Raw genomic sequence first — 20,472 nt, forward strand, 5'->3', positions numbered from 1 at the left:
GTGCTCACATACTTCATGTGGAAATTAGGAGACATGAACTCCCTCAGGGCGAACAGACGTTCCTAATTAGAAATGCTGACTCACTCCACTTACTGAAAGTATATTACGAAAAATCAGGACTTAAGTTGCCTGCAGGCATTGAAATAAATTAGTGATAACGGATGAAAATTTGTGTCGGACTGGGACTCGAACTCGGATGCTTCTGCTCTCTAGAACGGTTCCCTTAACCACTTCGGCCATCCGGACGCGTTTCCCGGCCAACTCAAATTCTCAACCTGCCACGCGCAAGTAGCGATCCCATTCATTAGTCGCATTAGAGCCAGTGCTCCTAGCTTTCGCTAAGTCCCGCTGGGGTTCGGATGATACGGTGCATCACCACTGAAAGTACCTAGAGCCATCCTCGCTCGTATTTACAGAGATGTGTGGTGTCTATTCTGCCGGACATATAGGCTGCTGAGGTCCTGATTTCTTGCAATGCAGTTTCCGTACGACTGCTGTACCATCAGTGGTGTCTGTTTATCGGACATGTCGGACAGAACAGACTCCACATATCTATGTTACTTAACATAGTCACAAATAGTTTATCTATAAATGCAGTAAACAAGTTCAGAGTAGGTATTAAAGACGAAAACATGCTTATAAGAGACATTAACAGATGAAAGGGGGCTGAGTGAGAGGAAATACGAGAATGATAAAAGCATGGCGGTTGTGCCAATGGTAAGCAAATGTTAACTCACAATTAGCGTAAAAACACTATGTCATCAGTGAATTGTCGTGTTGTTCCTGGCAATAAGAGCATATTAACTGTAATTTCGTTTAATATAAATGCATTAGTTATTAGTAATAGCATGTTATTGTCATTTATAAGTAATTGTGACGACTGGATGTTTTTGCCACTTCGCTCAGCAACTGGATAGTAAATTATAATTATGGTATAGTGCATCAAACCAATCTCCGGACTAAGACCACCAAAGCAACAGCTTTTTATAAGAGTCACAAGCTCCGTTTTATTCCGAGAAATAAGGTTAAAAAGTCGCACCTCTGACACAACTAAAAAAGTATTTGTTTAATCCCCGTCTGGCTCTTTGCAATGTCTTCGGCAATCTCGACAAAGAAAAATGACCGACCTCTTTAAAATTCACCGACACGCGGGTTCACGCTTTGGTGATGAAGCATCACCTGTGTTTGTTCAGGGAAATAGTGGAATACACAGACAGCATTATACAGGGTGGTCTGTACGTGTGGACCCACATTTTTTAAAACAAAAAAGAAGTAGTGAACAGAAATTTAAGGCCAAGTAGTGTGAGATGGGAGAGGGGAAAACTTGTGAGGCTATACTACCAACATGGCAGCCATTTTGTAAACCGCCATCTTGGATGACATTCGCAATTTCATATTGATCTGGAGGTCATGTGGCAGATGAAACAGACAGAGAATTACCCGAGAAAAACAGTGCTGTCTTTCATTTGTGCATAGCTTTATTCATTCTCAAGTTAGGTCGCATTTTGTACAGAACAAGGCAAATGCTGGTGTAACATATACACACTACATGACATGCTCAGTGTGTTGTCCGGCATGTTGTAAACATCGTTGTCATCCACTTCAACTAGTGTTCGTGGGATGTAACCAAACATGTACTGAAATACGAGCAAGTATCGACAATCCGCTCCACGCGATGGGCAAGGTTCTTGATCTTCGCCGCATATACGGTTACCTTCACATGTCCCCGCAGATATAAATTTAATGGACGTAAATCAGAGGAACATTGCGGCCACTCCGCCAGATTTCTACGATCTACTCGTTTCCGGGGAAACTGGATATCCAGATACGTGCGGACAGTAAACCCGTAATGAGGTAGGGCACCATTGTGCTGAAAGAAATTGTCCCGTCTTCATGCAGCAGCGACGGCTGCACATGTCCATCCTGCAACTGTAGGTAACAGGCTGCTGGTATTGTACCCTGAATGAAAGTACACAGTGACGTCAACAGTACCGTTTTACAGTCTGTCTTGATAGTTAGTTATGTAACTCTCTTAGGGTAGTGAACCACCATTCCTCCTTGCTTAAATCATAGTGGTACAATAAACATACCATTTCATTGAGAAGTCCAGACTCCTCCAGCATGCAGGTATGTTTGCCGAACAATACGTAATATGGTAGGTCCCACTACGACCGAGAGAGGTCAGAAGTATCGTTGATCCATACAATCCATCCAGGGCGATTGTTATTTCCCACGGTGAGCACAGTCTTGCTGATTCGGCCACTACGACCGAGAGCGTACTGCCACTACGACCGAGAGCGTAATTGTTTCCGTCTTTATGTGATATATTGTTGATTCAGCTTTTTGTTACAGGTAAAATAATGACTTATATACATTTAAAATGACCGTAGAATTCATCGTTATTAGATATATTCTGCAGAAGACGACTATTTCAAGAGTCCAAAATATGTAGCACCATGCATCAACGTTCCTCCACTACGTCAGATACTTCGTGGAACATCGAATAGTGTTACACATTTGGTGCATTGTTTGTGCTGTGAAATTGCATTGAAGGGCAAATGAACTTTGCATATGTAATTCGACACATTATTTCCAATTTCAGTTTGTGATGAATTGCTGTAGGGAAGTACTGAAAGATGAGGCAATGGTAGTACTCCATCCTGAAATACCTGTTGTTCAGTGTTCATCAGATGAAGATGCATACTGTAGTGATGACGACCCAGATTACATGCCAGCTGCATACCAAAGTAGGGTGAGAAGAGTTATGACAAGCAGTACAATTACGACCATTTCTGTCTATGGTGGTTGACAATTTCAGAAGTTCCTAACATCCAAATGGATGTTTTGCGTACCATATCCCTCTCCGCTTAGGAAAAAAAAAAGAAACAAGTCTTGCTTCCAAGACTTCCACACTGTTTGAAATGTCAAAAGTGGGAAGTTAATCTATTTCTGCGAGAATAAATGTTCCATCTAATACTGTCATGTAACTTGGAGAGTCGTGGCACACAAAATGTACCACATCTGTTTTCGAAAATCTGTCCTCAAAACATCTAAATTCTGTTAATGTTTTTATTCTAATGTAATTGTATAACGTTTAACAAATTTTTTTAAAAACTGTTGAACAGATAAAAGTCTTGCACAATGAGAATCGAAATCTGTCTCATATCCCTGTGCTTGAAAGAGTTAAGATTATAGATAATCATTTCACAACTATGACTTCATCCTGATTGAACACATCGGATAAAAATTTAACAGCACTCCTCTGTGACCCTTTGATCGCTTCTTGTTATCCGATATGGTGGGGATTTCTAACACTCTAGGAACGAGTACGAGAGAATCATACAATTTTAATTAAGACTTCCAAAAATAAAATCATGCAATTAATGTTTTTGTTTATTTGCAGATACATGTCTGCTGTCCTGGTACATACCGGAATCTCCGCGCCATTGTACGTAGTGGAGCTAACAATATGGTGCAGGCCATTCATAAACTGCAGTATCGCGCGGTAATTCCTTTTCAACATTTAAAGAGGAACAACACTGCAACAACCCGTACCATGATAATGGACGTGTAAAGCAAAAATTCGCTGTAATATGAGAGCAGTTAGATGTGTAAACGCTTCCAGTGCTATCAAACCAGTTCGAATGACGAAGGACGTAGTGGCACACCATCTCTCTGTCAAGAATCGGGAATCACAAGAGAAGTGGAGACCTTGGTTCTCGAAAACCAGATTATCGCAGTCGAGGCTATAGTGAAGAAAGTGAAAAATCAATCATTCAAAATCTTGCACATGTTGAACATTGCAAAGGTCGCCGTCCGCTGGATTCTTGAGTTAACTTATCAGATCTATTCAGGAAACCCGCCGAAGCATAGGAAGCAACGAAAATGTTGCAGCTGTTTCAGGCAATCTAGATGACTTCCTTAACGTTATGTACCACTATCAAAGACACATAGCAGCAAAGCAGACAGTGGAAACGCGCGGATTCTCAGCCGCCAAGAAAGGCCAAATCCCTCTGTAATTGGGAAACGTGATGCCAGAGTTTTTTGTGACTGCTAAGGCGCGAAGCTAAAAGATTATGCCTACAAGGGGCAAGCCATCGCAGGAGTCTACTACTGAAATCTCCTGACAAGTGTAAGGAAGGCTGTCTATAGGAAGCATCAAGAGAAGTCGACCATCGAGATGTTTTGCTCCACGGAAAGCCACAGCCCATTCTGCACACGATAGGGACATATGTTGCTTCTCTAGGATATCGAATTTTGCCTGAACCATCGTTTTCTCCTTACACGACACCCATCGACTTTTTGTTCTGTACACGAATAAAGAAACCATTGCGTCTCAGACGTTTCTAGAATGGCGATGAGGTGGTTTTCGTGGTGTCACGTTTCTTGAACAACAAAAATACAGACATGTACAAAGAAGGTCTCAGCCAACTCATCCATCGTTGGGAAAAGTGTGTCACATTGAAGGGTGAATATGTACAGAAGGATTAACACTATTACCAACTTTCATGGGCGCAGTGTAATTTTTTCGTGGTGAGAAACAAAGCTTTATGACTACCCATCGTCCAAATCTCACATATACCTTATGGTCTCATTTGCAACTGTACTACACTTTTTCAAAATTCTCCTAATATATCTAAAGCGTCAATTTCGTCTCACTGCAAGTGATTTTGTGTGTTCATCCCATGTCATTTCGCTCCCTAAAGCAACAATTAGACATTAATCAATTACATGAGACCTGCAAGGCTGTAGTCAAAAGCTACCGAATGTTATCCACGTATTGTGCATTGTGGACAGAAGGTACCCAACCTTACAGGAATGATGTTCAGATTGTGCGCTGCAGGATTTGCGTCGTTAGTAGTGTTAGCGTCATGACTTGCCGTTGGGCGCCGCTACTGGTACACCATGAGTGTGCATTGCAGTTGTAGACTGTCAACATGGGTCTGGACAAGGTGAGCAGAGCATTACTCGTAAAGCTATTTTCTCAAAACAATTGCAGTAATGCTGCTGCTCTTCGTGAGTGGTGGGGGACGCATTAAAGAAATATGGTGAGGTCCTCATTCCGCACCGGAGTTGAAGATCATGATTCGGAAGTTCGAATTACTGGCGATTTCTGAAAATGCTCCTAACAGAGCCAGACAGCCAGTTGGCCACAAATTGTTGAAAAAATGGTTCAAATGGCTCTAAGCACTACGGGACGTAACATCTGAGGTCATCAGTCCCCTGGACTTAGAACTACCTAAAACTAACTAACCTAAGGACATCACATACATCCATGCCCGAGGCAGGATTCGAACCTGCGACCATAGCAGCAGTGCCGTTCTGGATTGAAGCGCCTAGAACCGCTCGGCCACAGCGGCCGGCCAAATTGTTGAAGAAGTTACTGTTGCCATTGCTGAAAGTGTTGGTTGCAATGCGCGATCTTCCAGCAGTGCACGAGCTTTGTAAAGATAGCTGAACATTCCGTGGTTCACCGTTCAAAAAGTGCCGCGAACGATCTATAGTCTCGCTCCAGGTTGTCGTGGATGCAAATGGTCGCCACAACGAGCAATTTTTGGTAACCTGGAAGAAAAACATCGTACGCAGTTCACAAATTTTACCCTCTCATCGGTGAAATTACATGCTTTTTTCAGTAGTTTATTCGTTATTTCTCTTCTACGTGTACTTACAAATGTTTCCACAAAGTTTCATGGTGTCACGATCACTCGTTTTTCATGAGGCCCTCGGAAGTAGCCAAAGTTTAATTATAACCACTCTGCGTTTAAGATATTTGTCCATTCCGGACTTCCTAACAGTTTCTCAACGAAGACACTTCTCTGAACTCAACCGTGTTGCGAGCAAATACTATAGGGCAGGTCTCACTGTCTGATAGTGTCTCCTTGGGTGCACTACCGACGATCTTAGATTTTTTATGAACGCTCGTCGTCTAATATAACAAACTAAGACCATAAAATATTCTTTAATGCAATGACATTTCTGCAAAGATGACCGTATTTTAGTAGCTTTACGATCACTCGACAGCGTGGTACTGTCTTAAGGGCGCTTCGGGCATTTGAGTAAACGGAGTAGACCATGGCCATGATGGAGTAAACCGACTTACATTAATTTATCCACGTTGACAATGGTAAGAATCTGTGGGTATCGTCGTCAGTATAAAGTTTTATCGACTGGCTTTTAAATGCTACAACTGCATTTTATTCTTCAATTTGTAGCTTCTTTGACGCCTTTGTGTGCATAGTACAAACAGTTTTAGGTTCACTGGTGCAACGCAGCATTCGCTGTGTGCCCAAAAAATTACAGAATAAGAGTCTGCAGCAGCATTCAAAATGCAGACAGACATAGGCGAAGTTCGGGTATTATGAAAACCATTTATTTTTCTAGTTGTGCAAGTAGCTCTAAACTACACTCATTCTTAACTCTTAGAAACACTTTATCGTGAAGTATTACTATTTGGAAATGAGCATTTGTTTTTCTCATAGCCGGCCGGAGTGGCCGAGCGGTTCTAGGCGCTACAGTCTGGAACCGCGCGACCGCAACGGTCGCAGGTTCGAATCCTGCCTCGGGCATGCATGTGTGTGATGTCCTTAGGTTAGTTAGGTTTAAGTAGTTCTAAGTTCTAGGGGACTGATGACCTCAGCAGTTAAGTCCCATAGTGCTGAGAGCCATTTGAACCATTTTTTTCTCATAATAAAATACAAAAAACATACTGCAAAAAATTTAAATTCTGTACTACGAGGCTCATATGATAGTTGTAAGATATGGAATAGGTTGGTAAAAATGCAGATGATCATATAAATCTGAGAAAAAACGTATTTAATGCACATAAAATACAATTTTTGAGATTGCTGTTAATTTAAAGCGTTAAAAGAATTTATTATCATTAACAAAAAAATAATTTGATTCGATAACAAATTTGATAAGTTTATTATCTTCAAAACAAAGTTCTAAAACAATTATTTGTTTGTGAGGTAGAGATGATTCGTTTCACATTTATCTATTTGTAGAAGTCACAATCGTAATCTTCGTTCTCAGCACTTGCAAAGTAAAGGTGGGCCCGCATTTTACCAACTATTCCATATTGCTCGACACACCATCTTGGACTACACAGCATAAAAACAGGGCCATCTGTACCCATAGCCAAAAATCGAGCAGTACATATCAATCTACTAATATTTTAATTAATAAATTGCATAGTTTTAATCGTTAGCATGTTTTCTATAATCATTGCACATTTTTAAAACTTAATGTAAAGATTTTGTCAAACTAAGAAAACAGTTTTTCTGCGCCCTAACTGGCAAGATGTCTGGAGGCGAGCTGGACTCTCTATAGAGCACTACGGGAAGATTTTGAAGTACAGTAGTTCATGCGTCCCCCTCTTGCGAGCACTACTCGAGGGATGAGAAATCACGGTATTCCTTACTGTCAGGCTATTCCATAACACTTCAAGTTCATCCGTAAATGTATCATTCCAGTTGAACAGGAGTGAAAAACCGAAACGCACCCTGACCTAACATAAAAGCTATACAAAAAAGTGGCTGGTTGCTGTACTTTTTCAAGTAAACTGACTTGGTTGCAGCTTTCTGTGATAGCTCTCGTTTCTGGGAGCATGTTCTCAGCTTTCTGCGCTATTCTAGAGCACTGAATGTTCCAATCGTTTACTCAGCTATTTGCTTTTTGAGTGTAGATCGGTAGCTCCAAGAATGGCTCAACGTTGGTCGGTATACTCGGTTAACCTTCGCGCTCTCCACATGCGTCACTACAACGTTCCACAGAGACCACTACCGGTTTGAAGTGCGCGGCCGTGAGCAGCTGCTTGTGACGATTACGCAGGAAAGTATTAGAATTCTTATCTGCTGACTCTAGTTCACGTAACATCATCATGAAAAATTGTAGATGTTACTCTCTTTTCTACACACTATTCTCCTCAGAAATGTTCTAACAGTCTGCGCAACATTTTATTAACGATGCAGAGAATATGTTATGGCTAATGAGACCACGACTCGCAGTAATAGTAATCAAAGAAACAATTCGCTATCGTTGCGGCTGCCTAAATCTAAAACAGGCATCAACCTTAAAATAGCACAATGCGTTAAATTATGACAGCGTAGAACTGAACTTAGAAGCACACCACTTAACTCCCCCTCCCCTGCCACCCCCGATTTCTTAAAGAAGCGAACTCCCGTGTAAATGCAGCTTCGGACGTGTGATTGAGTATGAGTTAATGTGTTAAATATTTGACGTTAAGCATGAAAGCGAGAAAAAGGTTTGAAATGGTGTTTAAAGTTTGTTTCAATTCGCTAAGCGCCCTTTTATCAAACAATGGATAAGTATGACCTGGGTATATTGCGCTCTGTTTTAAGCAAAAGCTACTCTCTCATGCATCTCAATGTTCACGACGTTGTTTCTCCTGACCTATATGTCTTACAGTGATATAACTTTGTAGGTATATTCAGCTGTATACGTGTAGAACGTGTTGCGAATAGACTTGGTAGTTACGAAGTAATAAATTAAAACTGGGTGCCTGATGTTGGAGTTTTACTTGATGCACAGCGATAATGTAGTAAGCGATAAACTTCCTTGCTTTCTCATCATTTTGTGAGGGGTTTTAGCGAGAAAAAGTTTCGTGGAGATTTGAAACCATGTGTAAGCTTTGCTGGAAGTCGCCAAGAGCTCTCATTCTCAAATACTGAGTGAATATAGTGTGAGCAATTTGCAGACTGTGAGTTAAGCTGTTTCAAGACACATACGCAATATCTAACTACGATACTGGACTTACTGTGGCACATCTTTAATATGTGATTATACCTCTTACGGAGTAAATTATGACAGCATTTTAAATTCAGCCAGTAATTTTACCAAATATTGAGAAACAACTTCTTGTTGTCCCTGAAAGAGTAGATATGCAACTAGCAACTGGGACCGTGCACCGTAGATCATAACGAAGAAAAAATATCTACGAAGTTAAGAAACAAAACTTCAACTATAGCGCGCAAGCATACAACGCACAAAAACAAAAGAAAGAAGAAAACATCTATGATCTTACGTATGGTCAGTGAATTCGCCAAATGTTTGGTCATTAGTTGAATGATGTTTCCCCACTTCTCTGCATAAATTTCTTTACTTTGTATTACTACCACGCTTTCAGCCTTAAGCCACTGCCAGGTACATAATTAGACTTCGTTAAGTGAAGTCATTGTCAAGATCTACTGAACTAGGTGTCTCAGCGTGTAGATAAGTACAAAATCACCGAAATTTTTGGCAGACTGGTAGCAGACCTGTTTTCCAGTCATGTTGTTGTTGTTGTGGTCTTCAGTCCTGAGACTGGTTTGATGCAGCTCTCCATGCTACTCTATCCTGTGCAAGCTTTTTCATCTCCCCGTACCTACAGCAACCTACATCCTTCTGAATCTGCTTAGTGTATTCATCTCTTGGTCTCCCTCTACGATTTTTACCCTCCACGCTGCCCTCCAATACTAAATTGGTGATCCCTTGATGCCTCAGAACATGTCCTACCAACCGATCCCTTCTTCTGGTCAAGTTGTGCCACAAACTTCTCTTCTCCCCAATCCTATTCAATACTTCCTCATTAGTTATGTGATCTACCCATCTAATCTTCAGCATTCTTCTGTAGCACCACATTTCGAAAGCTTCTATTCTCTTCTTGTCCAAACTATTTATCGTCCATGTTTCACTTCCATACATGGCTACACTCCATACGAATACTTTCAGAAATGACTTCCTGACACTTAAATCAATACTGGATGTTAACAAATTTCTCTTCTTCAGAAACGCTTTCTTGCCATTGCCAGCCTACATTTTATATCCTCTCTACTTCGACCATCATCAGTTATTTTGCTCCCCAAATAGCAAAACTCCTTTACTACTTTAAGTGCCTCATTTCCTAACCTAATTCCCTCAGCATCACCCGACTTAATTAGAAGACATTCCATTATCCTTGTTTTTCTTTTGTTGATGTTCATCTTATATCCTCCTTTCAAGACACTGTCCATTCCATTCAACTGCTCTTCCAAGTCCTTTGCTGTCTCTGACAGAATTACAATGTCATCGGCGAACCTCAAAGTTTTTATTTCTTCTCCATGAATTTTAATACCTACTCCGAATTTTTCTTTTGTGTCCTTTACTGCTTGCTCAATATACAGATTGAACAACATCGGGGAGAGGCTACAACCCTGTCTTACTCCCTTCCCAACCACTGCTTCCCTTTCATGTCCCTCGACTCTTATAACTGCCATCTGGTTTCTGTACAAATTGTAAACAGCCTTTCGCTCCCTGTATTTTACCCCTGCCACCTTCAGAATTTGAAAGAGAGTATTCCAGTCAACATTGTCAAAAGCTTTCTCTAAGTCTACAAATGCTAGAAACGTAGGTTTGCCTTTCCTTAATCTTTCTTCTAAGATAAGTCGTAAGGTCAGTATTGCCTCACGTGTTCCAGTGTTTCTACGGAATCCAAACTGATCTTCCCCAAGGTTGGCTTCTACTAGTTTTTCCATTTGTCTGTAAAGAATTCGTGTTAGTATTTTGCAGCTGTGACTTATTAAGCTGATAGTTCGGTAATTTTCACATCTGTCAACACCTGCTTTCTTTGGTATTGGAATTATTATATTCTTCTTGAAGTGTGAGGGTATTTCGCCTGTTTCATACATCTTGCTCACCAGATGGTAGATTTTTGTCAGGACTGGCTCTCCCACGGCCGTCAGTAGTTCCAATGGAATATTGTCTACTCCGGGGGCCTTCTTTCGACTCAGGTCTTTCAGTGCTCTGTCAAACTCTTCACGCAGTATCAAATCTCCCATTTCATCTTCATCTACATCCTCTTCCATTTCCATAATATTGTCCTCAAGTACATCGCCCTTGTATAGACTCTCTATATACTCCTTCCACCTTTCTGCTTTCCCTTCTTTGCTTAGAACTGGGTTTCCATCTGAGCTCTTGATATTCATACAAGTCGTTCTCTTATCTCCAAAGGTCTCTTTAATTTTCCTGTAGGCGGTATCTATCTTACACCTAGTGAGATAGGCCTCTACATCCTTACATTTGTCCTCTAGCCATCCCCGCTTAGCCATTTTGCACTTCCTGTCGATCTCATTTTTGAGACGTTTGTATTCCGTTTTGCCTGCTTCATTTACTGCATTTTTATATTTTCTCCTTTCATCAATTAAATTCAATATTTCTTCTGTTACCCAAGGATTTCTACTAGCCCTCGTCTTTTTACCTACTTGGTCCTCTGCTGCCTTCACTACTTCATCCCTCAAAGCTACCCATTCTTCTTCTACTGTATTTATTTCCCCCATTCCTGTCAATTGCTCCCTTATGCTCTCCCTGAATCTCTGTACAACCTCTGGTTCTTTTAGTTTATCCAGGTCCCATCTCCTTAAATTCCCACCTTTTTGCAGTTTCTTCAGTTTTAATCTACAGGTCATAACCAATAGATTGTGGTCAGAGTCCACATCTGCCCCTGGAAATGTCTTACAATTTAAAACCTGGTTCCTAAATCTCTGTCTTACCATTATATAATCTATCTGATACCTTTTAGTATCTCCAGGGTTCTTCCATGTATACAACCTTCTTTCATGATTCTTAAACCAAGTGTTAGTTATGATTATGTTGTGCTCTGTGCAAAATTCTACCAGGCGGCTTCCTCTTTCATTTCTGTCCCCAATCCATATTCACCTACTATGTTTCCTTCTCTCCCTCTTCCTACACTCGAATTCCAGTCACCCATGACTATTAAATTTTCGTCTCCCTTCACAATCTGAATAATTTCTTTTATTTCATCATACATTTCTTCAATTTCTTCGTCATCTGCAGAGCTAGTTGGCATATAAACTTGTACTACTGTAGTAGGTGTGGGCTTCGTATCTATCTTGGCCACAATAATGCGTTCACTATGCTGTTTGTAGTAGCTTACCCGCATTCCTATTTTCCTATTCATTATTAAACCTACTCCTGCATTACCCCTATTTGATTTTGTGTTTATAACCCTGTAGTCACCTGACCAGAAGTCTTGTTCCTCCTGCCACCGAACTTCACTAATTCCCACTATATCTAACTTCAACCTATCCATTTCCCTTTTTAAATTTTCTAACCTACCTGCCCGATTAAGGGATCTGACATTCCACGCTCCGATCCGTAGAACGCCAGTTTTCTTTCTCCTGATAACGACAATAGCGGTTTAACGCCGAAATCCTGATAGCAATGTAAAGAAGTTTGTACAGTGAAATGGAGGAAACATCATTCAAACATTATTATATGACTATGGCCCAAAAATATGAAAATGTTATCAATTGATATACATTTGTATAATCCAGTCTTTCTGAGTATCTGAAGTAGTGCATTTACTATGAGAAATCTTTGACAAAAATTTTTAATAAAAAAATTCTAGTTACACTTTGTGTTTGAAAGTAGATGAGGTATGAAGAGGCTCTTGTGTCGAATGACATTTTAATATTTTGTCGTTTTCTGGCAAATCGCTGTTGGAGGCTCCAAATTTGTCGAACGGATGTCCGTTCGATGTATTTTCTTGGTTTTATTTATCGATCTGGAGGATTTTTCTCTTTTTCCCCTCCCTTGTCCTCTATTTCTGTGTGTGTATTTTAATAATGATTGTCTTGTGCAAAGATATTATGCATAGTATACAAAATTACTTAATTTATTTGATAATATAAAAAATAAAAAAGCTATACATGCTCATAAGAGAGGATAGTGCTGTTTCTCAGTAATGTTTTTTTGCGTTGTCCCATTGTTTTTCTGTTGCCCATTTTGCCCACTCTTGAGTGAGCGAATGGAAAGCACGAGCATAGACTGGCCACTAAAAAATGTTTTTCATCTGCGAGTCAAACATCTGAAATATTATAAATATTTATACCTGTATTGTACAGTGGCGTGGGATTCCTGATGAAGCATATACCAAAGTGCCAAAGAAACTGGTATAGACATGTGTAATCAAATACAGAGATACGTAAACAGGCAGAACACGGCGCTGTGGTCAGCAACACCTACATAAGACAACAAGTGTCTGACACAGTTGTTAGATCGGTTACAGTTGCTACAATGGCAGGTTATCAAGATTTAAGTGAATTTGAACGTGGTGTTATAGTCGGCGCAGGAGCGATGGGACACAGAATCTCCGAGGTAGCGATGAAGTGGGGATTCTCCAGTACGACCATTTGTTTGCAGCGTGTGACAGAGATTTTGCCCAGATTGAAAAACATAAGAGGCCGCAAGAATGCCAGAGCGTCAAGTACCTAAGGACCTTTTAAAACTCTCGGAGAACGCAACGCCTAACAATCCATTTACAGTTACAGTGCTCCAGCCTGAGGACTTATTTATTTTTTAAAAAAGCAGGCATACACATATTAAAACAACGAAAATAAATATTTGCAAATGTAGTTCGATTCAAGTGAAAAAAATTACACTAGTGTCGTCAAAACGAGAGCATTGTTTAACGAACTTGACGAGTGGAGTACCTACAAGATTTTCAAGAAAAATATTACCACTGACATAATAAAGAACTTCGTTTTACCATCACATCACGGTAAAAACGACGGCAGCTGAAAACAAAGGATCTACATTTTTCGAACAGTTAATCAGTTAAAATTGTTTTGTGATCTAAAAAAAATTAAAAGAAAGATTAAGAATAATTTAATCACAGGACAGTGTATTTGTAAAATTCTTATTATTAATAGAACTGATAAATGCTTGAGATTTCTTGCATTGGCACTTATCTCGCTAATACGTAGCACATTCTGCGTTTTTCAGAATAAAATATTTATTATCATTGATAAAAGGAAGTAAACTTAAAAATATTGCAATAGTAGAGTGAATCTTACTGTTGACATTAAACAAAAAATATTGTTGACATTTGTTCATTAGAATGTTTTTGTCAGCATTTTTTGGCGCTTAGCCTGTTATTGATTTCCACTCTATAATATGTTACTATATCTTTTTGGACAATATAGTTTTATAACACCTATTTCAACATATTGACACCTTATAATTATGGTTGTGGTGTGAATGACGTGTGGCAGTGATGCTGTGCGTCAGTTTTATTGTTGTGCCTATATTTTATTGCGAGCTCCCGTCTGGTGAATGTGTTGCGTGAGCGCATTGTCCATATTTGATAATGCTTTCGAGAGTGAACTGTAAGTCTTTGATTGCTCGATCACATGTAATAGCGTGATATGTGTAAAAATGGTGCAAATTGCTCTGAGCACTATGCGACTTAACTTCTGAGGGCATCAGTCGCCTAGAACTTAGAACTAATTAAACCTAACTCACCTAAGGACACCATACACATCCATGCCCGAGGCAGGATTAGAACCTGCGACCGTAGCGGTCGCTCGGCTCCAGACTGTAGCGCCTAGAACTGAACGGCCACTCCGGCCGGCTATGTGTAACGCAACACGTTTTTACTCGGGTATGGTCATATAGCGCAGTTTTATGTTTGCTTTCTTCTTTACATTCATATAGTTATGAGTGTTTTGTAAATTAGGCTACCTTTCTGTGCTTATATTTTCTAGATCTGAAGATGGTCATTACCGACAGATATTAATAACCTGATTACAAATAAACATTATGATCCAAGACGAGAATTATAATAAAGCAAATACTTCCCTATGTTACTGGAAACGTTTTCATGACTATGTCACAACTTATAAAAGAAAGAAGGTTGAGAAGAGAGAGATAGAGTAAGAATGTGTGTGTAGGGATTGGGGGGGGGGGGGGGGGGCTACTGAGGGAAGGAAATGCCTCAAAACGAGCATGATGAATGATAATCACATCTGTTTAAAGAGCTATGCATTTTAACAGCTACTTCACAATACATTTCTTCTTTCATGAAGTTTGTTGTAAATAATGCTCTGCAGTTTAAAAGGATCAATGATGTACGTAATTCCAATACCAGAAGGTAAAAATGACATTTATTACTCCACATTAAGGTTGCCTTTAGTACGAAAATGGGTGCACAATGCTACAATCAAAAGTTTTTATCACTTACCCTGTGATACATAATGTCTGACAGACAGTAAAGTTAAGTTTGAAAACAAACTTAAGAGGTTTCTCTTTGGCAATTCCTTACGTTCCAATCAGAATTTCTATTTTTGTAAAGTATGAAAGGTAGTGGGTACGAATTCGTAACTCATATCTCAAATCTGTATTTACAAAATAAATAATAGATAAAAATTTAAAAATCTTGTAAATAATCAGCATTTAGCGATTTTACAGATGTATGCGATATGTGAATTTAAAATGATTGGTTGTGCATCTTTACAATTAATCCCACTAATGGTCCATGGACTGTGAAAATAACTAATTAACCCAAAACATGAACTCAAAAGGCAGCCTCATTTATAAGACGGTGTTCTTTAGCAGACTGTTACAGTTTACAAAACAGAGATATTGGATATATTTTTGGAAACTATAGTGGCAATGAGACCAAAATCTTTGTTACAATGCATTCATTTTTCATTTCATTCATATTGTTCTGGTGGCCTACAGCAATAACTCTTGCTTGCTTGATTATTTTTGTCCATTACTACACTTTTTATTTTTTTAATTCCGGTGTGAGCTTAAGCCTACATAAAATTAGAGTCCTTACTGAACTCTGATTTGATTCTCATATGATCCAGTTAAGTGTTAATAAATTAGTCTTTCTTTTATTGATTCAAATGTTTATACATAACTATGCAGTACCTTTTGTTGTTCACGCAAACAGCTGCCTTAATGCGAAGCTACGGCAGTGTATGTAATGTAAATTGGGGCACTTGAAATACACACCGTAGTAGGAAATCAGTTGACGTATTTGTCCAGCAAAAAGAGGAGCTGGAAGTGAAATCCGATCCGTGAAAGGAAGACACAGCTGCAGTGGCCCAAGGTGACTAACGAAAGTCTTTTTAAAGCACTTACTCCATAGAACAAACACAAAATTCCTTCCAAGTTACTGCTTCACTACACTGACGAATATACGTGACTCCGGAAAACAGGATTGACACTGCAGTTTTGTTTGGCGTAGCTTGCTATTTTCTATCGAACATCACTGTAATACTGGCAGCAGAACCTGTCCTTAGAAGCCGCACAGAAATCCCGCGAAACGCACGCGCGCACGTCAGCTCCTGGAAAGTTGCTACAACGACTTGGCAGTGCTGCCAACAGCGGCGACACGGAGGCTCAGCCGGTTGGTTCCTACGCGCCAGAGCCGCACTTCCTGCCGCATGTTGTGCTACGATCGTGCGTCGTTGCTTTCAGTGCGGGCGCAGTGGCCTCCATCGGAGGAATTAGTGCGCACCTATGTGGAGATCTCTCGCCGAGTGATGCTGCCAGGAGACACCCGGAAGCTCGCCAGCAGGTGAGCACACCGCAGCGCTCACTCCCTGCTTCTCCTGTGAACTAAACGCCTCACGCACCAACAGCTTCACAAACAAACTCCTCTGCGTTTACAAACTGCGAGTGCCGCGAAATGATATCATCAGAAGTGCATAGCTCCTAAACGCTCAAATGGACGCTATACTGCCTACATCTGCCGTAGGATCTTTTTCGTTGCATTTTAATTAAACGAACGTAGAAACAGCAACGGTAGATTTTTTTGGCATAAATGCACATCTTTAAATCGCTTATGTTTAGTGCATCATAGAAATGTACTGTTTTTGAAAAACATTTGGAAAATCGCCATGGTACCTTTGAAAAGGTACATTGGAGTCTCTGGGCCATATGGAACTTATACTCAGTCCCTTCACCCTACTTCTCTTTCCTTCCTTTTCGTCTGGGTACAGTATATAATTAATTTATAGGGTGAGAACAAACGTATCAGTAATTTACCGTGTATTAAAATTTCTTGAAATGTATGGCCTCACAACAATTTCTTTTAATATTCATTAATCACCTTTGTGCGCACATAAGTACCTACATTGCTAGCATGAACACTCACACACACACACACACACACACACACACACACACACACGCACACACACACACATTCCCGTAGTTACGACTGCAAACAGTAAGTGACTTTCGTTGTTTGCTTCGCAGGTCGACTGAGTTCGAAATCATACTCATCAAGTGTGTATTTCGTTCGATCAACTCGTAATAGTGTCTTGAGTTTTCAGGGTGGAATGTGTGCTGACAAGCTTTATTTCACGTGTTCCAGTACACTTTTCTTTTTCTCCTACTATACTTGTTTCTCTTGCAAAAATAGGCGAAGAAGATGTGAATCAGCCACTGGACGGCCTTCGCTACATCGCGATAGACTTCAGGCGGCTTTTGTTACCATCTATCAAAGTCAACATCCGTGACTGATGAAAAGAAAACAAAGTATAATTTAAAAAAACACAAAAATAAAACAAAGAGGAGGAAGTACGGGAGCTTTCACGTATCAGCATATCAAGAGTTCTCAATTTTAAGTATCGTAATATAAAAAAAAGGAACTTCTTCACAGTTTAGTAATGCGCGACAGTCTCTGACTACAATACGCATCTTGATGTTTCTTCTGTAACAGTATACGCCGAAATTGTGAATAACTGGCCTGATAACGAGGCAATAAAAATCTGTGCGAATCAATATTTAATGGCTAATGAGTAAAACAGACACTAAATATTTCTGTTTTTCTGTCACAGAGAAAGAGCGGTCACTTTTATAATTGTAAGCGAACGGGGATGCTTTTAATGTACCTCGAGCGGTGATGCAGCATTTAGGAAAAATTACCTGGCTCAGAAGCCAAATGAGATTCTGCTCGAGCTCCCATCTAGGTACTACCGGTATTTCTATCTCGTGGCATACAAGCATTGATATATCAACATAAACAAGTGTTACACACCGAAATGGAAACTTCTTTGTTCCAAACTAGATTTGAGAAGTGTGTCAAACAAATTCTAAACCTCAGGTAACAAGCAGAACTCACGATGAATACCTATTAGGATATCAGTTCGGTTGACTTCATTTGCAATTATTCTCCACCAGAAATAATTATAGGTTAACGACAGTATTTTTGAAATTTTTAATATAAACATGTCGCTACTCTTACAATCTACACCTCAATTTGACCTAGGTAAGAGCATAACGCAGGATGCTATTAAACATGGGTTCTTGATTCTTCCACACAGACTTTCCAGCGAAACTAGTACAGTTCCTGCGCAGCTTGCGCTCTAATATTTTCGCTGGACAAATGAATAAACTGGAATGGTTTCCAGCGTTTTGGAGTGGCCTTTTCTGCAGTACATATATAAATATTCGTTTACAAACCATATTTCTTTTGAACGCAGTAGTACTGATGTTTCTCATGGCGTGATTGATTCATCTTTATTTAAAAGTTGACATCAGCGATTGTTAATTTTACATGTCCTGATTTCTTTCGCGTTCCCTCTCCATGTGACAATAAGTTTCTTTTTTATATATTTGTTGGCCTTTTGGAACACGATCGCAGCCAGTCTAAACTTTGTAAGCATCAGACTATTGTTGCTAAAACTTCCCAGAAATTAAAAACAAATTTCCGTGACATGGTGAATAGCACATACAGTGGCCTCTCCGTAAACAAGCAGGAGTAGTAGGGCTATGAGACTTCAAGTGCAGTCTGCACTGTTGTCACATTTCCCTCCTCTCCCTATCCTAATGATATCATCAGTGACTTCATGTAGTGTTGCTAGACTGTTCCTGCCACGCCCGCCCCTCTGCAAATGTCCAGCTAACCTATGTCTAAATGGTGAGGAATTCAAAATAACCCAGTTGCATTACGGGATTTTCTCTCACTCCTGTGATATCACTCTGGAAAAAGGACAATTGACCTAAGTGTAAAACGACAGAAAGTTCAAAGATTCCAAGAGGGGACATTGTCCTAATGAAGCGAAATTCTAAAAATTCAAGGTGGTGATCCAAGACGGCAGAGCCATGGAATATGAGCACAATCCTATGATTTCACAATCAAAGACGGAGGGCCTGTAAAAGTGGACACATCACTATGATGTCACAATCCAGTATACTGGATCTGAGAGATATGGGCACAGGCTGCATTCTTGCTGTGTCATTCGTGCAAAGCATAGAATTTGTTCCTAAGTTTAAAATGGGAGGAAATCAAAAAAATCATTGGTTTTCCCCACTCCCAAGACATTACAGTCCACTTGTGCAATTCCCATATTTAATGTTTAAACAACTACCGCCACCGCTGGGATAGTATACGAATAATTGTATCTTTATTGAAATAAACATCACACTGTTGAGTGCCCTGTGGTCTCACATCGCAACAACTGGAGCGTACTCACATTGCTGCCGCCTGGAAGGTCACACTGTTGAACTGTTGGAATTGCCCCATCATCGCAACAGCCACCAGCCTCCATGTTGTACTGGAGAGAACCACACAGAGACATATTACATGTATACTACCGATTCAGCTGCCTAATGTGAAGTGCAGGACTGTAATTCCATTTCCCACTTCTGATACGTTATTTGTGATGGCACTGGAGTTACAGTTCATGTCACCTAAGTTAAAATGGAGGGAAAATTTGTAAATGTAAGAAACATAATCATATTTTAATTCACATTCAAACATGGTGGGAAATTCATAATTCTAATAAGTTTAAAATGAACTACAGCACACACATACATGCTGCAGGCGAAATTCAGAAACTCACAGGAGCTCCTTTGTCCTCATGGAGAAGACTTGTGAAATGACTCAGAAGAAAAAAAAATGATTTAGGTACCATTCTCGTAAAATTTACCACACAAAAATTTTGTGTGGTGTGGATGGCTGCCATGTCAATGGCCAGACCCACAGATACATACAAGTATGTGAAGCTTATCTACATCAGACATGTACCAAGCACACTGAGAACGAAACATAATATATGAAGTGCTGAGTCAATACGTAATTTTCAAAATGTTACAAATACAGGTGTCTGAAACAATGACAATTTTATGAGAGTAATGTTCAGTAACCTATTTGTGGGAGACATTTCATAACTAAAAACTATCATTAGCGCTATGAACAAGGCTCCAATGCTACGTGTTTGACGGAAGGTGGATACAGCAGCCCAAAGACACACCAAGTAAGAACATTCCGGAGGTGTATATTACCGGGCCACGTCCAAGTAGCTGCGAGCAGGCACGGGAACTGAAGGCGCCCCACGATCGGATGACGTGTGCGTTTCGCCCTCTACACGTTCGCTGGCGCCTTCCCTACGACGTCCCGACGTGCTACACTTTTTATAGTTACCTAAGTGTCTATAGTAGCAAAGAAGACGGAAAAATTTGAAAAGGAGTGGTGTGATATAACGGTTTTTTTATTTTTTTTAAATGAAGTTTCTCGGAAAATATGCCGTTCAGTACAGTAGTTTCTGCATTTACTGTATGGCGTAATGGACTTTCTAACGAGACAGTCGGACGAAAGGAAGACATCGCAGCAATTCAGAGTCAAAATCGGATAAATCTGCGGTGGAATCATTTAATTTTACTTCGAAATCGGTTTAC

The 20,472-nt window shown here is 40.0% G+C and overlaps 1 protein-coding gene across 1 annotated transcript in view; it reads left to right on the forward strand.

The window, feature by feature from the left end:
- The first annotated feature begins 16,100 nt into the window (after positions 1-16,100).
- The window catches only part of LOC124777775 (toll-like receptor 2 type-2), a 178,243-nt gene continuing 173,871 nt past the window's right edge, over positions 16,101-20,472 (forward strand). The window contains exon 1 of the mRNA XM_047253285.1: positions 16,101-16,363. Coding sequence (XP_047109241.1) covers positions 16,230-16,363 — 134 coding nt within the window. The 5' untranslated portion in view covers positions 16,101-16,229. The remainder of the gene's footprint in view (positions 16,364-20,472) is intronic.

This window comes from Schistocerca piceifrons, chromosome 2 (genome assembly GCF_021461385.2).
Source record: "Schistocerca piceifrons isolate TAMUIC-IGC-003096 chromosome 2, iqSchPice1.1, whole genome shotgun sequence".
In the NCBI taxonomy this organism is placed as follows: domain Eukaryota; kingdom Metazoa; phylum Arthropoda; class Insecta; order Orthoptera; family Acrididae; genus Schistocerca; species Schistocerca piceifrons.